The 19,538-nt window shown below is 39.1% G+C and overlaps 1 protein-coding gene across 2 annotated transcripts in view; it reads right to left on the bottom strand.

Annotated features, from left to right (window-relative positions):
* LOC124163238 (breast cancer anti-estrogen resistance protein 1) overlaps positions 1-19,538 on the bottom strand; it is a 217,268-nt gene that overhangs the window by 30,705 nt on the left and 167,025 nt on the right. For both annotated transcript variants that reach the window (XM_046539994.1, XM_046539993.1), the window contains one exon: positions 2,611-2,754. In XM_046539994.1, coding sequence (XP_046395950.1) covers positions 2,611-2,754 — 144 coding nt within the window. The remainder of the gene's footprint in view (positions 1-2,610; positions 2,755-19,538) is intronic.

Genomic DNA, 19,538 nt, shown 5'->3' with positions numbered 1-19,538 from the left:
TGTTTTCTGAAACTTATATTTTTTTCTCAACTCCACGAATGGAAACTGGCGACGAGGTTTAAGTTTTTGGAGAGAGTAGTGGGTACGTAAAGTCGAACAAAAGAAAGAATTAAGAGTCAAGTGCTTCGAGTTACGCAACAGTTTTGGCACATGAGTGCCATTTGAAAACTTTGGCGATTTATTGGAAATTCATGTGACGAAGTTCGAGTATATTTTGAATTCGGCTGAATTAATCAAATCGAATTTCATCGGGAATCAACACTTTACGACCAACTCTAATTTTTCATTCCACTTGAAACGGTCACACTTCATCGCAGGGTAGAGTATTTTATTGATATAATTAATGGCTCAATTCAATCAATTTAAGTGGTCGTGAGAGGTGAAAACAACACAAGATCAATGTGTTCGAAGTTTTCAGAAGGAAAGCCGATGAAGAACTTTTCGGAATTCCAATTTATTTTTTCGCTGCGGATGATCTACACCGTATTTATAGTGAAAGCCGATCCCTTCATATGGAGCAATCGCCATTAAAAGCAATCCAATTAACTCCAATTCACACTTTATATAACGTTATTTTTCGCATCATCAAACGTTTGGTTCTAACAGTTAATGATCAAAATTTCGAATAACACATTGCCTGATTGTTTTCGAAGTATAACATCGAATTGGGGATCCATGTAAATGAACACCCTTTTCGCAGAAGATTATTTTCAATCCATAAATACGACATGTGCTGAAGATTTAAGTGTGGTAGGAGGGTAACTTCATGAAAACAGTTTTTGTTTGAAGGGGATTTCGTGACGTAATCTCAAGTGCCGCTTTAGACAGGATACACCATTACTAATCTTAGTCCGTACTATGTCAAAATATCGGTGTCAACATCATAATATTTTCATAAGGAATCATGAGGAGTTTCCCGTCACATGCCTCATTATTGGTGTAGCGCATACGAGGCCAGAAACAAATATCCATGGAAACCATTTCATGAACGGAGTTCTCTCGTGAAAAAAACAAAGGAACATCAGGGTTCCGAGTTGATGTTATGGCCAACTGCTTCAACGCTAGTGTACATTTTCCCTTTAATCACAAAGGTATTAACTATGTAATAAATGACGTCCCGGGCATAAATACACTTTTCTTCAGTATTTATGGATATAAATCCATAAAGACTTCAACGAGTAAAAGACACTAATAATATTTCGCTCCAATATTATAAATAAACAAGGCAATACCAATCGAAGATATCTATTTTAATTGTTTATGAAAAAATGCGCAATTATTTTCATGGAAAAGACCAATTCAATCCCTGAAGCACGTGGTGATGTCTTACCTTCCAAGCCCTTGCACTAAGCCCCATATTCTTGGAAAATTTTTAAATCTAAATATTCATTCTTTTTCTCCCAAAAGTTTCAATGATGCAATATTTCACGAAAAGTATTCTTTGAAAATAATACACGCCCGTTAACAACAACGGTTAGAGATAAGGCTCAAAGTAATTTAAGAAGAATCCAAAGAATGCTCTTTTAATACAATTTTTCAATCAAAATATTTTTCATTTTACAACCATTTTGTGCGTCTTAACATCATATTTTCATTTCATAAGTCGATCTTTTCCTTGTTTCAGACTATTGCTGTACAGAAATGATATTTATAGTATCTAATGATGGTAACAAGGGGAGTTGTAAATATTTCGATGCCACAATGTTCTTCTGTATGAACCGCATAATGAATTGCGAATACTATCCAAAAACAAATAATTTGCATTTTACGTGGCATGTATGAAAACGTAATTGGCGCGGAAAAATAATAAAATTTTGGCTTAAGAGGAAGCAAACGTCCATCTCAACCTCTCTTGTATTTTAGCCTTTTTGGTCTCATATTATCTCACCTTTAAATCAGTAACTATCATCTTAAAATGTTCGGAGCATATATACTTCATCATCATTTGCCTGTTTCTTAAATTAAAAAAATATACATTTGAGAAAATTCTGAGGTAGTATTTTATGCAGGCAAATTTTACCCAGGGTCGGCTTTCTGTACCATGATATTTTGAATAAATATCATGGTACAGAATAAGTATAATGCGAGTTATCTATCACCGGATAAGACCGATCAATCGGAAGGTGTAAGTTCTGTTTAAGAGAGTATTCTATAATGAAATACTTGCCTACGCTTTGAAAAATGGTGACAGCGGTATAGGGGTTGGGGAGTGGTTGATTTCCTCTCGCAGGAGAACGGGACATGGCAAGATTGATGAATCAGTTTGCAGAGGGCGAAAAAGGATCAATATTATCAACGCAGAGAATTCAGTAGAGAACCGAGAGGAAGAGGCAGTCCAGTCGAGGAAGCGCTTTGTAAAGGACACATACAGCAAGTATAAAGTGTCAAGGAGCAGAAAGATTGTGTAGGTACTCGAGGATTATGTAAAATCGGAAAAAAAGTTTCCAAACAAAGTGAGTGGTGCCATTTCTATTTTTTATGACATTCAGGGCCATACACTTGAAGATCGAAATTATTTGCGGTGAATTAGATGTAATACTACAGCCAAGATGTTATTAGTAATTATGAAATGGAGGTCATTGAAAAGAAATCGATTTATAGTATACTCACTTGTCGTCCTCTCAGCGAGCACAGCCACCATCCTTCGATGCCCGCCGTGTTCTGCTCCAGCACTGTTAAAAGGTCTCCCTTGCGGAACGCAAGTTCGTCAGGTGACTCGGCGATGTTGTCGTACAGCGCCCTCGCCACGCAATTCTGTTCAGGAAGAAAGAGAAAGAATCGACGTGAGAACGAGATCGCAACATCATCTGGCACTCATGGAGCGCCGAGTTCAAGATATTTAATGAGAACCTAATCATCATGGTAGAAATGATCATATGGGTAAAATTAAGGAAATGGACTACAGCAGTGACATAACTAGGAACATGCCGGGAGAGGTATCTCCCCAAGGCAAAGGGAGATATGGGAAAATTTCGGAATAATAACATGCCTGGAAATACATTTCGCATCATTTTGTCTCTTAAAACTTAACTATAAGCAGATACAGTTATTATACGTCAAAACTAGACAATAGTTTTAAATATTTTTTTATTTGTCTGAGGCTACGGGGGGGATCTATCCCCTCATTCTTCCCCCATAATTACGCCACTGGACTACAGAACCGATAGATTTAAGATGTCGTTTTATTCACGTACAATAAGGGGCATGCTTATTCACGTACTATACCTGAGATAGTTTAACTATAGCATTGCTTGACACGGAATAGATTAAATAGACTCTGCATGAGAAGTTAATAACTGATTATATTCGTAAATGCTGTCTGCATGCATTTTTGGCATGTTATAACTCATGCATGAATCACTTACTACGCAAACTTTTCGTTTTTCTATTGCTAGCCAGTGGTTTCAATTGCATGGTAGCATGTTCGTGTCCATAGCACTCTCCTAGTTTCCGGTCTGACCGCGTGTCGTTGTCCTGAATGCTTCGGCCTATGTACGGCTAATGACTGCGCTTCTGATTAAGGCTAGGATGAGTGCCGCATGCCTGGTGTGGAATCACCCCGTGCCACACAGCCTGGTTGGCTTGCACAGTACCTCGTAGATGTAAATATACCGAGTAAAAGGAGTCATTACACATTTAACACCAGTCAGTGGCGTAAATATGGGGTGGGGGGAGGGATGAGGGGGATAGATCCCCCCCCAAAGCCTCAGAGAAATAAAAATAATATTAAAAAACTATTGTCTAGCGTTGACATATAGTAAATTTTAACATAACCTTTTAACGAAACCCAAATTTTAAGCGCCGAAATTCAGTATTTGCAGGCATGTCATTTTTCCAAAATTTTCCCATACGGAGGGGGGGGGGGGGGGAGAAGGTCGCCCTTCTCCATCCCCCAAAGCATATTCCCAGTTACGCAACTGACACCAGTCACAAGTGACCGCGTGCAGTCCACCAGGTCGATCGCACGTTTATTACAAAAGTGGTTTCCCTAGTCGGTCTTTAGATGTGTTGTCACCCACCGCGCATTCAAATGTGTTTACTAAAGTCATTATTATTTTTTTTTCTTTTCTTGACCTTATTTAATATATAATATGGTATTTCCTGGAGTATAGGTCATTTATACAAAATAAAAACATAAATAAATATGTTCAAAGTTTAGAGCCCTGAAGATGATTTAAGAAAATAAATCGAAACGTTGGCTGCTAACTTTTGTATAAATGACCTATACTCCAGGAAATACCATATTATATTTACTAAAGTCGCCACTCGCGTCTCTGGCAGACAAAGCAACCCGAGTGTTAAGGGGAAATAAGGTATAATTAGGGGTGTTAGCCGAACTTTCTTTCATTGTAATGTGGTCTATCAAATTCATAACTTTTCAATGTTATTCCTCGCAATTAAAAACGCTAAATTTATGTGCAGTTTAATTATTTATATCAATTTATTTTATTACTGTGAAAAACATTTAAATAATTTTTCACTCCTTCATTTATCAACTTATTGTAATTTTTATCATTCATATCCCCGAAGGAGATATTAAAAATACAGCGGAACGTTGGCAAACAATTTGGCATATAATGTTTAGAGCTTAACTTCGAGATATTAATCATCATTAAATAATTGAGGTCAATGCGATGGTGTTTGGCGTAACATGGTGAAACTCCTTCATGATGCACAAAGGTTAAGAAAAGACTTAGCTGTTTCACAAAATAAAATATATTTGCGACCGGTTTCGATACAGCGTATCATCATCTGGCAATTACAAGTATCAGTACTGATACTTGTAATTGCCAGATGATGATACGCTGTATCGAAACCGGTCGCAAATATATTTTATTTTGTGAAACAGCTAAGTCTTTTCTTAACCTTTGTGCAATTGAGGTCAAGAAAAAGAAAAATATTAATCGAAACACTTCACAGCAAAAAATATTGGAGAGGAGTGAGACGCACTGCACTCAGCGTCGCTCTGCGGACATTTTTGAAAACCGATTAAAATACGACCTCAGTGACAACGGAAATCAACCTATTATGGTATGGAATGGGGCATCCTCTATTCAGTCCCCTTGGTGGATCGCTCGGCTGCTTTTGTCGCGTCTCACTCGGACCAAATGAAACGGACCACTTCTCCTGAATGCTGTGCGAATATCACGCCTCACTGGGCAATCGGCTGTCGCAGGCGCTTTCTGCCCTCGTTATATCCCCCTCCGACTCTCATTCATTGATTCAAAGCCCTCCTATAGGGTGAGAGCTGTGGATGGCCATCGCTTCTATTTCGTTCGAATCGTGGTGAGACATTTGTCGGAAGAATCACTTTTCCTTCAACGATTCGTCTGTTTGCAGAGGGAACTTCAAATTTGATGCGTTGAACCGTGATGTCATTCGCTCCATTCGTCTGAAAAGTAATGCTGGCTCTTTCTTTATTTCCGTCGTAACATAAGCAAAAACAAACAAACCATTAACTTCAATTACTTTCATCGTGGACTCTCAAACTTTCTAATTTCCTCAAATCATTCAAATGTATCGTGAAAACTACAACCTTGCTTCTTTCATTATGGATATTCATCGATTCCATCCAGTAAAGCCTCTAATATAATTATTTTTTTGGCGATATTGGTTTTCGCTCTCAAAGAAATATTCATCCACATCTCAACCACTTTCAATAACGCTTTCCTGTCTAGAGATTATTCGACATTTAAACTTTTCTTCCATGATTGCTTTGTTTGCAAAGATCACTCCTAATTCGGCACGTCAAAAATCAGATAGCATGTCCTTATTCAGAAAAAAATATTATTAGAGAAGGCTAGTTAATGGTGGTCAGTTTATGAAAGACTAATCATTCCGTGCTAAGGACTGAACTTCCCACGGCCGTTTAGCTTCCCAAATCCGGGATAAGAGTCAACCTCTTATCTACACTTCAACCTCCACCAATTCCGCATTAATTGGGTGGTAATTTCGCTTTAATTAATCCTGGTAGAGACTTTTCATGATATGATTTTCATCCAATTTTCGAGGGTAAGTCTTATATACAATCATTCATAAGCCTGGCTTACTCGTCGAAATTAATCACAATAGTGGCATCCTAAAACAATATCTCGCGACTATTATCAACACGGATGTGTTCCAAAGAGTGCTTTCACGCCTCCTGATGGGAGACACGGAAAATAATAGAAATGACGATAGCGAAAAAGATTGTTTCGTCTCCTCTTCTTTGAGAGAAAATCAAATAAAATTTTGTCTAAAGGCCAGTTTACACGATACATTAACACGTACAAGTTAATATCTGTTTGAATGAATGATTTTCGTGGACCGGAACGGAACATATACGAATGCATGGACCGAATTCGAAAAGGTTCTATTTTCTGTGCATGAATTCGCGCAAGTTGGGTGGTTACACGGTGCAATTTGGGGTTCATTCTCGCGTTCATACATTTAGACATTAATCCGTACGTGTTAATGTACCTTGTAAACAGGCCTTAACGATTGATCCTTCAATAGAAGAAATAAATTTTTAAAAATATAAGCTGCAGGTAGATTCTTTACATGTACAGTTAAATCAACGTTTTCGGATGCGATATATCCATTATTATCGATTTATATCGCGTCTAAATTGAACTGCTTCAACCTTGTTATTAGATCGAATCAAGATCGATCATTCCTTCATCGATTCGTACTTCAGCGGTACGAAATATTATGTTTCCATCACCTTCACGTGTTTTTATCGGATGGTGCACTACGTGATAGATGAGTGTCTTTGACTTCTCTCATTTCCTCCAGTTAAGAGCCTCGTCTCAAGTTTCCTGGACGCGAGGCTTGCTTCCTTTCAATTAGTGCTCCGCTAAGTCGTGCGAGAGCCGTTGTTTGCACTTCCTGAAAGACGACGCGGCGACTATCTTGAGGGTGTTGCTTTTTCACTCCTTAAATCTAGGGCATGGATTTAAGCACGCACAGGATTATACGCCATATTTAAGATTTCCTTGTTTTCCTTCTAGCTTCACCTTTCCATAGAAAGCTACATTCGTAATGAGCATTTGTCCATGACCCGAGATGAAATTATAGCTTATTCAGAGGTGAGAAGGCATTCTTAAGCGAATTGTACTCTAAATAGTTAGTACTTACTCTTTCTTACTTGTTAAAATAGCTGAGATTGAAATGAAAGGAGTTAATAAACTAATAAGGTGGAGTTATTTCCTAGCAGGAGTATTAAACGTGTCTTAGTAATTCAATTTTGAAGTTATCAAGGCATAATGTAAAAAAAAAAATCATTGAATGGCGCAAAAAGGAAAAATACTTCGTTTAAATGTAATGGATAATCTGGCATAAATCTCCAAGAACAGAGCAGATTTGAAGAATTTCCTACAGTTTTCTGATTTTCATTAGGACAGAAAGCCGTTTAAATAGGCCATGTAACTATCGGTGGCATTTGCCCATCGCTTACATGAGGATACGCAATTTTTTAATATAATTTTTACAATCTTCCTAAATAATGAACTGTTACTGGGCATCTACTCTCTTTCACTGTCTCTCACAGCGCGGCCGAAGTGATAAACATACGTTCAGTTAAAGCTTATTCCTACACAACTTCACCTTTGGCAAGAAGGAAAGAACTTCAATTTGGTTACCTCCAATTTGAATTGTTAGCACACCAAATGCGTGGAGGCCGAGAAAAATGTGTAAAAATATGATATCACAAAATATATAGAGAAAAATAGTCAATAATTCGATTGTTTTTAATAGCTTAAACTTACTAATAAGTAACAGAACAAGCATCAATCAAATTAGTCTTCTATGTTAACTTTGGAATATTAATTTGTTAATTACTTGTTACTTGAATACTTCGGCCAACTAATTGGGACAAAATGACTTGGTCCCGATGAGTAGCAAATATAATTAGTAGCGAATGTACTGCTATCTACATTCGTTCGTTGAATTCACTTTTTGGAAGTTGATTCGTTGTGAATAAATCAAAATCCTTTCGATAGAGTATTGAGAGGTTAAGAAATATGAGTTTGCGACGGAAGAGGGCTCAATGGGACCGTTCACTAAGACCAGAAATCGAGTTTCAGCACAAGAATTCTGTAGATGGAGGTGAAATATAAATCACAATGTAAAAGTCCTTCCTCATTAAGCCAGTCTCTCGTTAGATTTAAATAAAGAAAAGCAATTAAGTAGCCGCCCACTTTCTACGAGTTGATGACTACATCAGAGTTCTGTTTTATTGACTCTTTCATGGTGAACCGCGCATTGAGGGAAGTGATTGCTTTCAAGAGTGTAAAAAACTGCGAACCACGACAGACCGATGCGCAGTAGTGGCTGAGAATCATTGACACGAGTTCGTGACGCCATCAACTCATTTGCGAAAGCGTTAAGACCGTCGATTTTTCGCTGAGAATAGCTCGAGAGATAGGCGACGGAAAAATACGGGTCTCTACATTTTTCAAACACTTCTACAATAGGGTGGTTTCCTATTATTTTTTTTATTGCCTAAATCGAAAGATTATTACTCCTGGAGTACGCATTTCACGCTTTTAGATTTTTAAGTGACGATATCTACTTTTCGCGATTAAATGAAAACTGAAAAATTTCAAGCGCGCGAAAACGCGACGGCTAAGTATGAATTCCGGGAAAACTCCGTGTGGCGTCGTTCTGGTACCCGCTGCCGCAAGTGAGGTGACCTTGGGGCGAGGCTTTGAGCGCTGATACGACGAAAGATGCTAGCAGGTAGCAGAGTACCCTGCTAGCTGGTAGCGCTTTGCTTAAATAAGGATTATTAATACCCTATCAAATGAAGGAAACTCTCCAACCATAGACAATTTTAATAAGTGATTATTAAAATATGTTTCCCTGAGCTCTGTGCCTCATGCATGCATTGGTAATCTCAGACGATGTAAAACTCCTGTCTACTCGTATGGAAACTAGGTCCCTGTGACGTCACGTGGAGTGGCATCGCGTGGGTGCCAATCTGGCCTTTTTCAAATGAGGATAAAAATTGAACATTGCCATTCGTCTTATCCGGTATTTCTAAAACCATATAATTTGTATATTATGAATACACTAATGGTGGGTAACGAATCGCAATCAATGCCTTTCGTTTTCTTTGATGAAGGAAACTACCCTATTGGCAATAAGAATAAAAATATATTGGTGTACAACTCCATTGGCGTAGGATGAGGTAGAAATTGTGTAGGTGACATTTTCGATGCTCAGATAGAAGAGAGAGGAGTTTTAGTGGCCCAGTTCCCCGTCTCCGCCCACATAACGTGTGTCTTGGATCGCGTCCAACCTCCCGAGGGAATGGCCGAAAAAGCGGGGAAAGCCAGGGATCTCTCGTGTTGCCTCCCCCGCCCCTCCAAAGTGCGACACCCAAGAGTATTCGCAATGCGACCGCATTACGGACACGCCTGCTGCCACCTATGATCGGGGACGAAACTCAGCGAGAAATCGAATATCGTGAGCATCAAACCAGAATTCACCACATCATCTAAAGCATAGTGAGCATAATAATAATAATAATAGTACAATTTTTGTTCTCAGATTGTTGCATCCGATTGTAACATTGTTTTTAAACTGTTTAAAGCTCAGCATAAGTTTAAAGTTTGTGCAATAATAATTTGAAATCATTAACAAATGAAAATATAGAGAAGCAACGCAGAATATACATACATATGATTACACAGTGTTGAAATGATAAAATAGGTTAGGATAGTTAGGATTGAGTATATTTTATTCTGAATTTTTGCAAGGATAAAGAGTCTTTGATTGTTTTAGGAATGTTGTAATTGTTTTTAAACTGTTTAAAGATCAGCATTCAGTTTAAAGTTAGTGCAATAATAATTTGAAATCATTAACAAATGAAAATATATATAGAAGCAATGCAGAATATATGATTACACAGTGTTGACATGATCAATTATGTTTGGGTAGTTTGGAATGAGTAATTTTTTTCTGATTTTTTGCAAGGATAAAGAGTCTTTGATTCTTTTAGGAATGTTGTTCCATGTTTGCGAGACGGCAACGGTAAATGATTTTTGAAAAGTTGTGGACCGATAATGGGATACATGAAGGTAGTCGGGATCAGCTCAAGTAAGAATATTAGACAATGTTGTTCACTCGGGTAAGAAGTTAATGATGTACTGTGGCTCATTGTTTTTAAATAAGCATCTCATAAAGCAGTCCAATTTCAATTTCTTCTTTTTTTAATGTCCATTCGGGAGAGCTTGTTAAAGTAAGGCAATTCATCTTTCTGCAAGTTATGTATGACTCTTACTGAGGATTCATAAAATTCCTACTTATTTATGAGTTTGAGAAGAAAAATGGGCATATGTCGGTTAAAAATCGATGAGAAATTCGGGATCACGTTAATCCAATAACCGGCTTGGAAAAAGTACGGGTCAACTCTATACTATAATTGGACTAGTGCAAGTTCAAGGATCATGTAATTAAAGATAACATGCAAGAAGTTCCGGAATTCCTGAGGGTATCAGTTTAATTTCTGCCCCTAGTATGACCGAGTGCCTGACGACCAATCTATTTTGATTTCGCGCGTTTGCGATGTGATCATTAAAAGTTTATATGAAAGAAAAATAAAGAGTTTTCCAGGACTTAAGAGATGATTTCATTCCTCTGTATTGCTGCTTGAATATCAAACTTTCCATTCTTTTAAGCGAAGAACGAAGATTCCCAATCCCTTTCTTCCTCCCCATCCTTCGATTTCTAACGGGGATATTGGCGAATGAATGACATCAAGTACAAGTAATGAACAATACAAGGTGCCTTACAGCCACGGCTTGAAAAGTATGATAGTGAGATTTCTCTGCTATCTTTCAAATTTATCAGCCCGTGATTGCGGCCGAGAAGCCACCTATCGCGTCTATAGGGTTGTGGTTGTAAGGTCGACCTCTAGATACAGAGGGTACGATGCATGAGTGCAAAAGTGACCCAGAAAAACTATATAAATCATCGTCTGTTTGAAGTCTTTGTAATCCAGTTTGAATTCCCACCAATTCAATTCGTTCTTCTTTTATTTACAGAGTAAGTCAAATTTGTGTTGATTGAATAAGTCAAATTTTGTAACTGCCCCCACGTGTTCCGGCGCGAGGGTAGTCAGTCAGCTTTTGGTCGCCATGTAGAACGGTTGAACGGGAGAGTTCTCCCTTTTTTGTAATATATCATCAAACCGAAGTGATGCAATTTCAATGACCATAAACCGCCTGGTCCTTCGAATCATTTATCTTTGTACCCATCGCGTACATCGTCATATGATTTATTAATCTTGCGCTCTTTTAACTGAAATATAGATCTCTTAAAACTTTGTCCACGTATTTAAATAATAGTTATCTCTGTTGTAAAAACAAAATTACGTGAAACATATGGTGCTCCAGCGAAGCACCATATTTGGAAACTCATAACTACGAGGAATGTCAATTCATTACGGCCCAACTTAAGTGCTTGTTGGATCTATCCCTGTTCTGCCTTTCATATAAATTTTGTAAGTTTCTGCTACATATTCTGTACAAAAATATCTCTGATCAATTTTATTAAATGCGGTCTAAAAAGGAACTGAAGCGTCGAACAGTTTCGTTTTCGTTTGCTCAGTAATCCATATCTTCATGTATGTTACCTAATTATGATATTATCTATGAAGTGAGCAAGCGTATTAAATCTGTTTCGCTTGATATTTATGCTGACCTAAGTGTTTTCGGGAAGCGAGCCTCCGTGGCTAATGGTAAATATTCCTAGCAGAGTTTTCGACTTTACCCCGCCTGCCCGAGTTTATTTTGACAGAATGACCCTGGTAAATACAGCTTCTATCCTCCACGAATTTACCGATAGTCCACGTGGTTGGGGAAATGTTGATACTATATGGGTCGGATTCATTGCATCTGCTTAAAAGCAACTCCAAGGAAGCCTTCTCATTCAGCTATGTTAAACCAATATTTACCCAACATTCACCCAACCCATGCACGAGGCTACATGTCAATCAATCCCAGGTGCCACCACGATGACGCGTGCACATACGTGATGGGATTTTTTTTACGGTTAGTATTTAAAAAAAGTAAGTTTATCTCTGCAAGATTAGAATAAATAAGAGGCTTTAACGCGAAGAGATATAGGTGAAACGGCACTCAAAAACGATAAGATGATAGAAAATAGCAGAAAATGGGGAAGGAATGGAGAACTAGTAGAGGAAGACAATTTAAAAAGATATTCCTCCAATCAGTCGTCTTGCAATAAACGCGATTAATTTCATGGAAGCCGAAACTCTCGCTATCCCATTTAATATTTGGATGTAAGGAAGACCTCTCTGTTCTACACGGCTTTTCTAGCTTGCTTCGTCTGTTTATTTTATTTCTCATCGATGAAATCTTTTAATTGATTTTAAACTCACTCCCATTTTCGAATCGTTATAAATTTGACTTTTGAAATTTTGTTCCATTGTGCTTTACTCAATTAACTAAATTTCTATACGAAAAATATTTTGAAATTTCTCAAAAGATGGCGTTAGTTATAAAGTTTTTGGGAGAAATTTCTTTAACCCCTCTGGTTCAGTTGATATCATGATTCACCACTGCAAAGTAGAAAATAAAAATAAGATTAAAAAATTAACACGCTATTTCCAAAAACCTAATCACTCCCCACGCGTTATTCTGTAAGTGATGAAAATGTTATTTCTTACTTTCCAGTGTATTTTATGCTGTTTTTGGTAAAAAGCATGTTTTTTCCAATCTTATGTAATTTATTTTTATTCTTTTATCTTCTTATCATGATCTCAAGTACTTGCTATAATATATATTCGCAGGGGTCGGTCTGGAATGATTGGGGGCCCTCTTACCCTTTGGGGACTCGGTGGACCTCCCCCGGAAAATCTTTACGAAGTTACATGTCCGGAAATTGAATATGAAAAATAGCAATTTCTTGAGAAAAAATTATGAAAATTGAGAAATACAGACGAGCCGACCTGGCCAGACCGCCCCTGTATGAAAAATTTATGAAAAATAGCAATTTCTTGAGAAAAAATTATGAAAATTGAGAAATACAGACGAGCCGACCTGGCCAGACCGCCCCTGTATGAAAAATTTATGAAAAATAGCAATTTCTTGAGAAAAAATTATGAAAATTGAGAAATACAGACGAGCCGACCTGGCCAGACCGCCCCTGTATATATGTACTTCGGATTCATTGCATTGATACTGGCGTTCTGCTAGACGTTGCGTGGCGTCCCTACCTCTGCCCTACCGAAATCGAGGCCTGGGCCATGTGCCAAAGACACAGACTCACGTCGGGAACTCCTCTTCTTTGTATTTATTATTACTCCTCATCCTCAGAAACAGCATAGAAAAAGATAGAGACTAAACGACCAGGAGAGTGGCTTCCACAGGGCTGTCTCTCTATATCCAGATGCGTCGAATCGATTGAGATCGGTGGTGCCTTCTTCCTTCAAGTTCAAAAGAACTTCAAATAGGCGGTGAAACCAGCTCTTGTTTTTATTTTGGCTGAAGTTTCTCTTACTCATCCCAGTGATCGATTGAATGTAGCAACTCAGACAAAATTCCCTGTCATAAACGTGTGTATCCCTCTTCATCAATCCGAAGATTAAAGAAAATTATTCTAATTAAAATTATTCTTATTCTGATATAATCCTTCTGATTGACTGAACTGATAATTAATAACCCTCTGACAGGTTAACCCAGGTGAGGGCACGCGGCGAAATGTAACATTAAGGCCGTTTTACGCGGGGCAAGGAATTGCGCAGGTTAGAGCTGCATTTATTTCTAAAATGGCGTGGAATTGCGCGGATGCATGAACGAAATTAGAACAGGGGCTATTTTGCCGTCTCGCATCCACGCATTCTCGCATGTGTTCTAGCAATTCACCGCTTTACAAGACGCAATTTTACTGCGCCTTCGCACGTACGTCAGATTGCGCAATTCCGTGTACCGTGTAAAACGGCCTTTAGGAGGCGCGTTGGGTGTCATCGACACTCCAAAGAAAACATTTGTATTTCCTTGGAATCATGTAGTTATGCTGTGTTCTTTTTTTTTTAAATAGATCCACTGAATTAAATTAATACTAATAATTATACTTATGAAAATAAGAAGAATCACTTTGCACTTTGCGCTCAAGTTTTGCGTCGATAGTATCAGAGAAGTTCGACTCTCTAGAAATATATCGCTATGTAGCAACTTTTCTCCTAGTTCCGCCCCCCCCCTTCCGTCAGCACCTGATGCCGTCTCCTCAGCTGCCATGCAGCCGACCTCCTCTCGTCTGGTTCTTCTAAAAAGGGGGACCACTCAGCCACTCATCCGTGTCGCGGGGGCGCACTTCCGTCACACCCATCAGGGGCACGTGGCTTCACCCACCCCTGACTCCTTCCCACCTTTGTGCCTCATCCCCCGACCCCGCTTCGGGCCAAGCCACTAACATGCCGTGAATTTTTGGACTATTAGAATGAAAAATAAACTATCGCAGTGCACAATAAAACTCCCTTACTACTATTTAATGTCTGGTTCTATCCCGACGAACGATAACAGTGAAGATTTCTCGGGTTTTGCACCGGATAATGTCCTCCATATCTCATTTCAACGTTTCGACAAGCAACTGGCACTTCATCTTCAGGGATTCAGGAATCGAATGAATTCCTTTCGGATTTGAATTTTAGATTCCTGAAGACGATGGGAGAATTGCTTGTTGAAACGTTGGAAGGAGTTATGGAGGACCTTACCCGATACAAAACCTGAGAAATCTTCACTCACCTACAAACAATTTCAAGGGACCATCGTTCTATTTTGTTCTACAAACGGGATTTCGTTATATCCATAATGAAGGATTTTGCCGAATACATAACAGGATTGTCGGCTATATTCCGTAAATCGTCTTTGTTTAAGTAACAGATCCGTAACAATTAATCATCGTCCCACCCTTTCCATCTAACGGCTGTAAAGGCAAGGATCTTAACATCAACGGTAGAACTATGTGAAATGTTGTGATGGCTAAACGTGAAAACAACTGATGATTATGCAGGGAACGGTTAAGTAGTGAAGGTAGAGGTGGCCTTAATTTCTTTATAAAAGAGGAAATAATTGGAAACAATTCCCCAAGGAACCAAAGAATAGTTCGTAATAGAAGATATTTCATATCCTCCGAACAATATTTCATATCCTCCGAACTCGTTACACGGGGGGAAATTTACATTGGAGATCATGGGTAAGTCCAGGGGGCCGGAAACTCACCTCTTGATAGGCGGGATTTCGTTACATGCGTGACCATTATAAGCGAGTTTTATTATATTTCTTAGAATAATGGGAATAAGTATTCATAAATAATGCTACATAGTTTTGAAATTAGACACCAAGCATTCACCATCATCTCAGCTACATTTTACCCTTAACGTTGGTCTTAGATTTTTATAGTGCCCTATTACATAAATTATCCTAATCCTAAATCATATGATACTTGTCATTTCGAAGTTCTGAAGATGCTAGTGAGTATCGGGTTTTGAGGACCAAACACAGAATGCTTGAAACAGTCTATGCCCGAAACATGCTACTATGAGACGAATCCAGTTTGAGTATATTTTTGCTAGATGGTGACGCGATCAATTCATCCTGATGATTTAGCTACATCCTTGTCTCTTATTAAATCTGGAAGTCGCATTCTGTAGAAATCGAGAGGGTCTCCTAAAAGTTCTTTTTATAGATTTCGCAAACTTCAAACGGTCGGAAATCCCACGCGTCCGACGGCAGCGAAGAAAAAATCTCATAAAACACTCTTCACCACTTCGAGTGGTGGCTGAGCGCTTTTTAGCAAGCTAATGCATACGGAATAAAGCACCGTATAAATGGCAGAATGGGCATGCGTGTTTATTTATTGAATGCGCCACCACGGAAATGGATACAGCGGTGTCGTGCTAACTCGATGGGGCCCACATTAGAACCGCATATCCGACGGATGGGCCCTCAAGGGCCCTAGATTGATGAGCGTCACAGGTCGGATCCTTCTTTGGTCGACGCGCAAACAATATGGATCCCGCGCGCACCATTGACGACGAAATAACAGCCGTCTGTCGACCCATCTGTGCGGTTTCCCCCTCCTCCTTCAAAGGCCAACCATCGAAAGGGCCCCAATGATGCAGGAGGCAGCTGCCGGATACAAACAACACCGCGGCCACACTTATAGTAACTGCTGTGTTGACGCGATCTTTTTCGGAAGGACATAGAAGAAGAGACTCTCCAACGTAGGAGCCTACCTCAAGCGGGAACAGCGAGTGAACTCAAAGCCGAACTTCAATACCGTATTCTCTTTCCCCCAAAGAATCGTTTGCAATAGTGTCATAGAGAAAGCTTATTGTTAGATCGTGAAGCACGTAGAAACATACCGAATTATCATGTACAAAGCGCACCAATTTTTCCTTTTTAGTAGAGTCAAAAACGGGGTAGCCTTTATTCACGAGTATGCAGGTCACCTGAGTTTTTCCATATCCACATATTGTTTTAAATATGAGAATTGGAGAGCATATCTGTGTAGAAAATCAAAACTTTACCGACTAAAGCAATGATAAAACATTAGACGATCGACAATGCATTTCAACTGAACGAGCGCTGACTATGGCAACACGATCGGAAGTACGACACGAAATAATTATTTAATTTTATAATCGTTATTCTTCCTCCGTTTACGAAGGAAACTGCAGAATATATCAAACAGTGCAAATACTTTTATTATTCCATTGAGTTATTTACGCCATCTGTTTCCGATTTTATGAAGTTATTTTTCCCCAAAATTCATAGCCCATAAAACCAAATGTGCGTTATATACGAGAGCGGGTAGTACATGAAAATACACGGTATATTGAGCAAACAATCACGAAAGGAAATTTAACACCATGCCCGATCAAAAATTTAAATTAAATGAGGAGAATTAAATTCTGAAGACGTTATCTGCAGTACTTGTTATCATCTTTTGCGGAAATTAGGAATTATGACCGTTTATTCTCGTTGCTAATAGCGATGACTAACTGAAGTTACTAAAAAATAAGTAACTCTCGCTGTGATTGTGGTATTAACTCCTTATGGTCTGCTACCGTCAGCTGTAGCAAACACTTAGCGATGAAAGTACCTTAAAGGAAACGACCTGGTCGCCGCATTGGAGTATTTGCTCTTTACTCATGTTCGTTGCCAATCAGTTTCATTATCAGGAAATCAGTGAAAATAAACAAGGAAAGAAGCTTATTTCGAAGCGATTCCGAGTGAAATAAGGAACATATTCACCTCGACACCACTTATACATAGATCGATGCACAGGAAAGATAACGTCTATGAACTGATTCATCGAAGGAATTTCATGGTGGTGAAAAAGTAAAACGGAGACCAATGATTTGGCCTCAACTGAAGAAATAGCTTCCCTCATTCGATTTCGCTGGCAATGGGTGCAAACCAATGGGCGACTCTCTACGTATCTTCTTAATCTCTTTAAAGTCATTTCCCACCTCGCTTTCAAGTAGGCAAACTTCCTCATTCACTTTACTGCCCGTATATCGTGCCATCTCTACAAAGTCACATTAATGATGTCATTCTTTGCTCGAGTTATCAGGGTCGGTAATTAACAGTTGCGAAACTTATTAATGTCACTGACTTGGAAATTTCCAAGAAAACTTCATCGACGCAAACGGTTTCAATTTATTTCACATCTTCTTTTGATGATACGAAAGGTAACCACTCGACGATGATATGATAGGAAATGTATTGAAAACGGCGTTATCCTAGAAGAACTTTTTTGTGTAAAAATACAAGTCATTTTTATAAATATGCTAGAATTCCAGTAGATAAATCCGGAAAACACTCTCAATAGTTGCAAAACTGATAGATACAATCACCATTCTCCCTATGACGACTTATTGCATTTTTTTCTCTTTTGTCGTCCCAATATTTTTTAAATTAAATGTCCTGAACGTTTTCAAGATAATCTCTTTGTTTTTACTAACCCCGCAAAAATAAACATAATTATTAACCCATGACAAATTTAAGCTATACTAATAATTGTATCTGAGCTGTTGTCAAGTGTTGAATGTAGCATCAACTATATAATACCCTGGGAGCCACCTCTAGGGTGTTTGGCAGGGGATCCTTCTTGGCAGGGGATCAGGGCTGGATGCCTCTAGGGGCATCTTTGGTAGCGTTGGTAGGTGGAATCTCCAAAGAATCGCCTGCTTGGTGGAATCGCCTGATCTCTAAAGGCCGTTTTACACGGGGCACGGAATTGCGCAGGTTAGAACTGCATTAATTCCTAAAATGGCGTGGAATTGCGCGAATGCATGAACGATATTAGAACAGGGGCTATTTTGCCATCTCACGTCCACGCATTCTCGCATGTGTTCTAGCAATCCACCGCTTTACACGACTCAATTTTGGCTGCGCCTTCATACACACGTCAGATTGTGCAAGTACGTGCCCCGTGTAAAACGGCCTTAACAGCCTGTATGCATGCACTCATGAAATCATACCTTTTTTTCCCCACATGGATCCCCTTGAAGTGCATACGTACGGGATTCCACGTTGCATCCTGGTGATTACTCAGCCCCCGCCCAGCATCCTAGAGGTGGCTCACATGGTAATCTATAGTTTCGTAAGGTTTTACGGTATGCTAGGCTTATGGAAAGGCCATAATCCCAACGATAGGTTATGCATTGTAATGACAAGGGATGAGAGTGGTACTGGGCATGACTCACCCTGGATATATCTCGCCGATGCCATGGCGGATGGAATGATCTGTGAGGAAATGTCTTCCGTAAAACTGACCCTCTCTCTTCCCATCCCAAAGACGGAGGGAGAAGATTCGGGCGAGAAGACTTTCGTCCGTGTCGTAATGGAGTGTATCTCCTCCCGCTCCCCTTCCACTATATAGAGACGAGGCGTGTACCAGAATGCATTTCTGGGCGCGTGGAGTGAGTCACGCGGGAGACTCATTGTTGTGGAGGGGTCAGGGGCGTGACTGGGAATTAAACAGGGCCGGCTCTCAGACAACGCACTCGTCCCGCAGTCTCGTCTTCCCCACGAACGCAATCCTTCTAAGCGATACACTTCCCTGTGCCTACCTGTACGCGCAGATTTAACAATATAGGTTTCTCCAGGGGGTCATTCCACGTGCTGTTTTCTACCGGGCTATTAAATGAGTTTATAAAACTGTGGATTGAGAATGATCCGAAATTCAAGGGGAAACGAGCTACAATTAGGGTAGTTTACCAAAGTTTATATTCGCTACTTACATCCTGTCGAATTCATAGCTTTTCAATGATACTCCTCGCAAGAGTGAACATTATATTAAAAATAGGAGAATATAATATTAGAAACGGTAGTGTAGTTTAACTTTTTTGTGTAAACATACCTGTCAATTTTTTAAATATATTAAAATACTACAAGAAAAATACTGAAAAAAAAAATGTTCGTAGTCGTACTACTGTTGGATATTAGTACTATATTTGCTATGACGACTTTTTGCATATTTTCTCTTTTATCATCCAATTATTTTTAGTTCTCAAAAATGCC

This window comes from Ischnura elegans, chromosome 8 (genome assembly GCF_921293095.1).
Source record: "Ischnura elegans chromosome 8, ioIscEleg1.1, whole genome shotgun sequence".
Taxonomy (NCBI): Eukaryota; Metazoa; Arthropoda; class Insecta; order Odonata; family Coenagrionidae; genus Ischnura; species Ischnura elegans.
The sequence above is the reverse complement of the archived record's forward strand: the minus strand, read 5'-3'. Positions and strand labels throughout refer to the sequence as shown.